This window comes from Vespula pensylvanica, chromosome 20 (assembly GCF_014466175.1).
Source record: "Vespula pensylvanica isolate Volc-1 chromosome 20, ASM1446617v1, whole genome shotgun sequence".
In the NCBI taxonomy this organism is placed as follows: Eukaryota; Metazoa; Arthropoda; class Insecta; order Hymenoptera; family Vespidae; genus Vespula; species Vespula pensylvanica.
Window position 1 is genome coordinate 2,493,426 of NC_057704.1, and position 9,510 is coordinate 2,502,935.

The window sequence follows — 9,510 nt, forward strand, 5'->3', positions numbered from 1 at the left end:
AAAGAAAGAAAAAAAGAAAATATTTACAGATCAAAACGTCATATTAATATAACAAACGAACGAATGATTTAAACAAAAAAAAAAAGATCGATCGAACTCGAAGATATTTAATTAAATAATAGTATGATAATACTATGAGATAATTATTTAAGGTAAATCGTCAAATATATATATATATATATATATATATATATACGTTGGTACCTAATATCTAATAACAGAACCGGAACCGTCATCGAATTTCAATCGATTCTTGAGCTATACGATCGGATAACTCGAAATACTCGGAATACTACAGGGAGGAGTCCAGTTTCGTCCGATGAAAATACCATACCATGTGTAAATCTATCGTAGTAAAATGATAGAACAAACGTCGGATACCTAAAGCAAATCAAACGTAGCGTCATCGGCAACTCGCTGTAATTTGATTTTCAATGGGAAACACCACAATTGGATAATAATATGCGGCTGCTTTAGAAATCGGTTCTCTTGTTAGCAATCACATTGATGAACGAAGAGAGACATACGTACTTACGTCCAGATTACATAAATTTTTCTAATCATTATCGATTCATTTTTTATGCTACGTCTTCTTTGTTCTTGCCAATCGAACGAATTTTGTCGAATCATTTGCGAAATCATATTCTTTTAAATATCGCTCAATTTCGATATTTCATTAAACTCGAGTATCATAAATAAACGAAATTTCTAGATCCGAGAAAATTTCATTGAAATAATTTTGTTAATTATAATAAATCTACTTCGTTGAACTCTTGTAAAATCTTTGAATGAACGTTTAGAGAATAAATCGTGAGGAAACTTTCGAAAATATCAAACTACTTTATTAAGTTTCATTCGCAACTATTTTAATCATTCGATAAGATCTATTTGATTAAATCGTAAAAGAAATTATTTAACGATTTAAGAAACATATCGAACGAGTAACTTTGGAAAATATTTTTACATTTAAAAATAATAGGAGTATCGAAGAATAAAGAGATAAAAGAAAAAGAAAAAAAGAGAAAAAACGAGAAAGAATAAAACGAGAAATAAATCGAAATTACGAAAATGGCTTTTATTCCTAAATCGTCAAAGAACATTATCACGAGTTTATATTTACCGACAAATCATCGTAACAGGCAGCCGAGTATTCGCGAATATTTATCGTACTTGTGTCACGTTACGATGACAGAATGGTGTGTACGACAGGCGTCATCGGGTATGTCAACGATCGAGCAACAACAAACCTCGAATACAACCCCGACGACGTTGACACGTTTTCATAAATTTCCTTCCATTTTACCCGTATATATATATATATGTATGCGTGTATATACATACATACATACATATATATATATACATATATAGGTACAGAGCTATATGCGGGTATAATCAGAGTATTGCCCGCGTACTTGCTTTTATCGTATTTTAATATTCGCTTCGTTTTCGAATTCCCTGAATAAACGTAATTTCGATATAAATGTATATATATATATATATATTTATTTATTCACAAAAACGTTCCATGTTTCATTATCGGAAATAGAAACTAAAAAAAAAAGAAAAGAAAAGATGCAAAAATTTATACACGAATCACTGAATTTAGATTTACTAAACGAAGGATAACTTAAACGTTAATATAGTAATGAATTTTGAAGAGAATATAGAAACGAGATAATAAGTCATTGAAAGATTCGGCTAAGCACGAAGAAACACGATCTTTCAGCCATTCTAATTTTCATTCGAGCGTTAGAATGTCCCTTCGGGTCCTTTTAACGAATAGATCTACTCCTCGCGGTAGAACGGTCAACTTCAAAACGGTTTATTCGATTATAGAAGGGAGTTTACTACTTTTTCCGAATTATCGGACCGATTTTCTTTGTCCGAAGAAACGAGTTGTCAACCTCTAACAACTATAACAAAAGTTTAATTAATTAATTATTATAATGCTTTGACAAACGTACGATTTCTTTACGTACGTATATACATATATTTATCATATAATTATCTATTATAATAATTACGTTGGAATGGGACGTATTGAATTCAATGAAATAAATTCTAATTAAATTTTTAATTAAACTCTTAGAAATTTCTTTATTGTTTCATTTTAATCAATCTTGATTGGTACTTCGGTGTTGGTTTCTATTATACTTTTTAATGAGTATATTATACGTATGTATATGTATATTATATATTGTAACTTTTCAAGATAAAATGAGAAATTGGAATGGAATGAAAATTGATTTCAAACGTTTTTGTTGATAAGGGAGAGTAAGAGGAGGAGATATAAATAATCTAACAATGCTGATTGATAAATTATTATTGTTAAAGATCTATGGAAGCTCGAAGGATCTTATAGAAAAAAAATTATATGATCGATTTAAACGATCAGGGGAAAAATATGGTCGTATAATATTTGATCTCATAATATTTGAATAAGAAAGCGTGATAAGAAAAAAGGGGAAAGAAATAATACATATTATACGTATATGTACAATATTAATCTTAAATGTGCGAAGAGAGAGATATAGCACGAGCGATATCTCGTGCATTATTTAAATATGTAAATAAGTAAATTAAGCTATGGATATTATTTACAAGTGTATATTTAATAATATTGTTTACGTTCATTAATATTGATTATCACCTTTGACATCAAAGGCTCGTGTCTCTTTGGTAGCTCTTTTTCTTGAAATACAAATGTTAGAGGACGAAGAAGTAAAAAAAAAAAAAAATAAATAAATAAATGAAACAGAGAGGATCGTAAAAGAGAGCACCAAGTCGATAGGCTGAGTAAGTAAGTAAGTAAGTAAGTAAGTAAGTAAGTAAGTAAGTAAGTAAGTAAGTAAGTAAGTAAGTAAGTAAGTAAGTAGTGAAGTAAGTAGTGAAGTAAGTAGTATAATCTAAAAAAGAAGGCTAGTCGAGGAGATAGGGAGGTAGGTAAAAGTTGGAGTCAGGTGAAAAAGGGTTGAAGTTAAGAGACATAGGGCTTTAAAGGGCTTTAGAGATATTATCGGCATTTGATAATTTGCGCGAGCAGAGGCGAGAAGAAATTCTGCGGTGATACATAGAGAGGCGGTGCAGAGAAACGGCGGTGGTTGGTGTACAGCTTTGTTTTTATTTTTCTGATCTTTTTTTTTTTCTCTCTTTCTTTTTCTTATTTTTTCTTTCTTTTTCATTTTCTTTTTCCGTGATCCCCTACAACACACACCGATCCAAAGAAAATAATTCTCAAGTCTCCCTGTTAACTTTTGCCGTTTTGATGTGTTATAATCATATTGTTCAGATCGCGATCTCCGCTCGATCTCGTTCTCAAGAAACCTGAAATTAATTGATTAGTAATATTGCGTCCAAAATACGATCGTGAAAAACTTTTCGATCGGAATAAAACTCGTTCGACTGATTTTTATATATGTATATATATATATATTTTTTTTTCTGTTTTTTGTTTCTTTTTTCTTTTTTTTTTTTTTCTTTTCTTTTCTATGCGAACCATTCTCTAACCATGATCCATATACAACGACGAACGGTGAACGATCCTTTTTATTTATTTGTTATATTTTTCTTTTATTTATTTATTTATTTATTTTTTTAATTTGGTGGAGGGGAACGATCAATCGTAAAACTGCGAAACCGAATTTGTAAAACGTTTCTATCAATTTGACAATCAATACAGTTCAAATATTTCAATTTTGAGGTAATTAAAAAGAAAACAAAAAGAAGAAAGAGAAAAAATTTAATTCTTCATACACACTTGATTTTTTTGATCAATTTATAGCAGCCAAAAAAAAAAGAAAGAAAGAAAGAAAGAAAAGTAAAAATACCTACGAAATTAAAACGAAACAATGTATTTTTATTTATCAGAATTGTTAAAATATTTGTTGTTACATAAACGACTAATCAAATTTCTCAAAGATGTCGATAACACTTTTAACATTTGATCAATACGATTGTCGATTAGAGAAATCCTTTTTAATTATATTAATTTAATATATTTATTTGAATAATATTAAAAATAGAAAGCTTAAGATTTGTATATAGATATATATAAACCAGTTTTCAGAAAATCCGCAAAGCCGATAATATCGGCTCTAAGATATTAAAAGGGTTAAAAGATTAAACTCGTTGAAAATTCACGAGTAATCAAAACTTTCCACAAAAGGTGAAGTAGAGAGAGAGAGAGAGAGAGAGAGAGAAATAATCAGGAGGATCGTTCATCGTGGATCTGATATAATGAAATTACAATAACAATTAAAAAAGATTTATCGATTCCGATCTATGAACTAGTGATACACGATCGTATTGGGACAACGTACGAGGCACAAATACACAACACAAAATAGTTTTTGGTGGATCAAAGGTTTATAGAAAACGTCAAGAGAGTCCTTGAAAAGATTCTTTCTGTCGAATAGAAAAAGAAAAGTAAAGACGATAAGGCGAAATGTTCAAAGCGAAGGAGAGAAAGAAAGACAAAAAAAAAAAATGAAAAGTGTCGCCTTTGATCCAACCAAAAGCTTCGAAGGATCTTGGTGCAGACAATAGGCAGGTCGTGCCGAGTATCATTTTTGGAGAACAATCGATATCGCGTGTGTCGAGAGAGACAGCTGTCACGTGAACATTCCATTCTTGTCCCGTGTTGGTTGTTACATAGTAGAAATCGTCTGTTGTATGTATATTATATGTATATATATATATATATATATATATATATATATATATATATATATATATATATTATACATAGATAGACGTATTAAAGATATAGTGTGTGTGTATAATATGTATATATATATATATGTAAGTCGTTATTATATTACATATGTAAGAGATACGTATAAAAATATGCGTTATTGTTGTTGTTATTGTTGTTACTTTGGTTGTTGTTATTGTAGTTGTAGTAATTAATAATGACGCTTTATTATCGATAATGAGGAAAAATTTGTATGACTGCAATATATACATATATGTATACATTTTTCGATAAGATTATTATCGAAAGATCGATCTGAGCTACGTTTTTTTAATTTTTCTTTTTTCTTTTTCCATTAGTATATCAGTCTTTCAAAGGATCGAACTCGAAAAGATCTCACTATCGCGATCAAGTTTTTCTTTTTCTTTAACGATCGAATATATCGAATTTAAGATTTTATTAAGTTTTTAGACCCAACGATCTCTTTTTAATAAGATAATACGTACGACTAATCAACCGTCGTCGTTTAGAATCTTCAGATATTTGTTGTAAATTAACGCGCGCGTGTATATATATATATATATATATATATATATATATATATATATATACACACGTATATCGTAATATATCGTATATTATGCTCGTTGCGCCGTTGCTTCCGAATACGCGGCACGAAACAGATTAGCGAGGCATTAGTATTCACAGTTTCGACACGGGGTACGTCCAACGTGACGTATTTCCTGAAACGTACAGAGAACTCTAGCAAAGGACTATACGATGCGCGGCGTTATGTTGATGAAGGGTAATACAATAATGCTGTCGGCCGAATTTACATACAAAGGAGTTTGACGCGGAACTGATTAATCTACATGACCTAAGAAATCGTAGTTAATAATAAGAAGAACGTATATATGTATATATATATATATATATATATATATATATATATATATATACATATATGTGTACGAAATAATTGTTAAAATAATAAAAAAGGAAAAAAGAAATCTCGGGTAACGAGATCGGGATTAAAAAGACGAACGTGTTCTTTTTTTTTTTATTTTCGATAATTTTTTGTTTTTTTTTTTTTTTGGTTTCTTTTCGAGTTCGAGATTGAAGATCTCACGAGTTTTTTCGTTTTTCTTTCAATTTAGTAATTTTTTTAGTTGCGCGAGTTGATTAAGTAAATGATTGGTGTACGATGATATTAGGTATGTGAGTTAAGTATGCATGTATATTTCTTGTATGCGATGATCTTCCTCACTTTTTCCTCCCACACTGTTGATTATCGCTATAAATAGGTCGGCTTGAATAGGCCGCAAATCTCGATAACGAGAATGTTAACCATTATTAGTTGTTTGGTTAGAGAGAAAAAAAAAAGTAAAAAAAAAGGACGAAATAAAGAAAAAAAAAAAAAAACAGAGATAGATTGATTCGATTAAACGATCATGCCACTGACCTCGAGGAAGTCCTTCACGGTACTGTCGATCACCATTAACGGCCGTTGGATCAAATGGATCACGCCGTTTCGTACTGGTATATTAGGCTTAACGATTTCGGCTAACACGACGCCAGTGTGGTGAGATGCGTCGCCCACGATCGTATTAGACTTGACGTATACTGGAAAGTAACATGGTCGATTAATTCACAGAGACCAATTAAGTATATACATACGTATACGATCCGAACGTTCGCTTAAAGAGAATCGAACAGAGTAGAATAAATGAATGAATCATGAATCAGTGTATCAATGAATGAATGAACGAACGAATGAACGAACGAGTGAACGAATGAATAAACGAGTGAATGAATGAATTGATGGATGGATTGAATGAATACATATGTATGTAAAAATGCAGCGTAAAAAGATTGTACGATAAAAAAGAATATATTTATCAATTCGTACTGATTCAATACCTTTGTTATGTTCCATGAGAAAACTGACGGTAACCTTGAGATTGTCAGAAAAAACAAGCGTTTCGTAATAAACGTTCTCGGGGGTTGGTACGGTGAAAAGAATATGATTGGGAATCACGTGTCCATCGATTACGAGATGGTCGACCTTCTGTGGCCTGGGCTCCGGCTGCAATTAAACAAGGAACTTAAAGAAGAATAATAACGATGATAATAATGACGATAATAATTCAGAACGATAGAAGAGAAAGATGGAAGAAGAAAAGAAGACAAGTGAAAAAAAAAAAGAAAGAAACAGTTACTCGATTATCAATTACAAAAGAATTTATAAGGAGAAAAGTAGAAAGGTCCCAATGAATATTTCCAATGCGTTCGGAGGAATGAAAATGAATTTCTATTTAGACGATATAATATTTTTATATTTATTGAGACCAAAGGTGGAAGAAGATAAAAGGTACAACAAATGGATTCTTTTTTTTCTCTCTCTTTCTCTTTCTCTCTATTCGTGTCTCTTTGCGAAACCCTTTAAAAACCCTCGGTTGTATTCTTTTTTCCAACGGATATAACTGGCTCGTAGCGACTAAAAGCACTATACAGGGGTGTACACGTAACTATACATATATATATATATATATATACATATATATATATATATATATACATATGTACGTACGTGTAATGCGGTGTAATCGCATAAGCAACCGAAGGACAGGAAAGTAGACAGGAACCAGTCAAAGACGAGCTTACTTACACGTCGTTGCACATCTTTACACGCATAACGAAGTAAATGATCCAAAGGTAAAGAGGGATCCCTGCGTGCTTCTTAGAAAACACACCCCTGTCCCCAACCCCCTGCTTCTACAGCCCCTATACCTTATTGCTCGTGTAATGTCGCGAGAGATAATCGGGTAGGGGGTTGCTAGGGCGCTGAGACTGAGACTGAGACTGAGAGGTTGGGGTTAAAGTTAGAGTTGGGATTGGGAATGGGGTTGGGGTTGGGGGTGGTACGAAAGAGAAATGGACAAAAGTGAAAAGCTTGCGTAAGATGATGATAATATATCACGATGTGTCGCTGCTGTTGGTTGATATTCGACTTGAAGATATCTGTTTATTCTAACGTTTCATTTTGTACTGGTTCAAGTCAAAAAATTAATTATTCACCTTAAATCCTTCGTCAACGGGTATGAAAAATGTGTAACGCCCGTCGGCCGTAAAGATACCCTCTTTTTTCTCTATGACGATCCTCTGTCGGAAGGTTCTTGAAAACGAAAAAAAAGGAAAAGAAGGGTAAAGTGATTCATCGCAAAGTTTTCATTAATTAATTCAATATTCATAATATCGTCATGAAACTTTGATATTAATATTTAATATTGATAATATTGCTAATAATCATTTGTAATATGTAATATGTATTAATATTATTGTAGTATATATATATATATATATATATTTTTAGACAATGTGCTCCGATAAAAAGAAAATATATATATATATATATATATATATACATGTGTATATGTAATAAATTAATAGTAAAATGTAATAATTGTACAATATTGAATATTCAAAGAAACTATAATTAATTATTTAATATAATTTTATAATAATATATTTTTACCTAACACGATGATTGCCCATATTAAAGTTCTCGCTTTGATTTATAAATTGAAAGGCATCGGGGTTGTAAATCGGCGATTCCGGTGATATCGATCGTACCGGTTCCAATACTTCGTCTATCACGTGCAAAACCTAATGGAAAGAGAAATGACCTTATTAATAATAATCGAGAAATTCCATTCGTATTATATGAAACGTTCGATGCAAAAGTATCGTACGTAAGTCGATTGATTTAAAACGTAAAATCTCGTATGGTTAAATCTACGATCTTAAAAACTTCAAAGCTACGAGATTTTAAGAAAAAATATATTAAAAACTTCGCACACGAACGAAAAAATAATTTTACAATGATAAAATGAAATAAGATTTAAAAAACATGTGACTCCATGATTACACAGGATCATAGAAGTTAAATATAATACTAAATTTTTAATATAAAAAATTTTACTTCGTATCTCCATTATCCATATAATTAATATTTTTTCGGCTTACGTACAACGCTTTTACATTAAACGAATGATATCTGAAATAATCAAAGGCAACAAAGTACATGTGCGTGTATCTATGTATATGTGTGTATGTGTACATATTTATATATATATATATATATATATATATATATATATATATATATATCTGTAAAAAAAAAAAAAGAAAAAAAAATGAAAGATAGAAAAGAGAGACCACCCCCATCAGCACCCCCGTCAACCAGTACCATATCCGCATATTTTTGTGTATCGCTACAAAGGGAGAAGAGAGGCTTGCTATTTTGTCGGTGTCGAGACGAAACGAAACGAAACGAAACGAGAGGAGTGGAATAGAGACGAGAAGAGACGAGACTGGTTGGGATATAGTAGGATCCCATTGGCCTATCTTTCGTTCGCGATACCTATTCCAACGGGTAAAACGTGTACGGCCATTTACAATACGGAGTTTGGTCCTATAACGTTCTCTAACCCACCTCTATTTATCCGCCTTTCTCTGTGATCGTCGTGACTCTTTTATCTCGTATGGGAGATTGACTGGCTTTGTAGTTTTCCCAGTCCTCTCCCGAGGGACGAGGGGGAGGAGAGGAAGAGAACGAGACTGGAAAAATACGAGAACGAAGACCGCTCGTTTTCTCACTCTCTTTCTTTTTCTTTTTCTCTTTCTCTATGTCTGTCTCTCTTTTTGATCAACGAAAGATTTCAGGAATTATAAATATTTCATAAAAAAGAAAATTAAAGAGACGAGTGATTCCTTAAATCTAATGTTTTTATGGCTTATTAAACGATCGAGAT

At 31.5% G+C, this 9,510-nt stretch overlaps 1 protein-coding gene across 8 annotated transcripts in view; it reads right to left on the reverse strand.

Moving 5' to 3' along the window:
* Positions 1–9,510, reverse strand: part of LOC122635991 (fasciclin-1) — a 310,273-nt gene that overhangs the window by 23,841 nt on the left and 276,922 nt on the right. For all 8 annotated transcript variants that reach the window (XM_043826760.1, XM_043826763.1, XM_043826762.1 and 5 more), the window contains 4 exons: positions 8,232–8,362; positions 7,775–7,871; positions 6,617–6,782; positions 6,159–6,319 (listed from right to left, as the gene is read on the reverse strand). In XM_043826760.1, the coding sequence (XP_043682695.1) occupies positions 6,159–6,319; positions 6,617–6,782; positions 7,775–7,871; positions 8,232–8,362 (555 nt within the window). The remainder of the gene's footprint in view (positions 1–6,158; positions 6,320–6,616; positions 6,783–7,774; positions 7,872–8,231; positions 8,363–9,510) is intronic.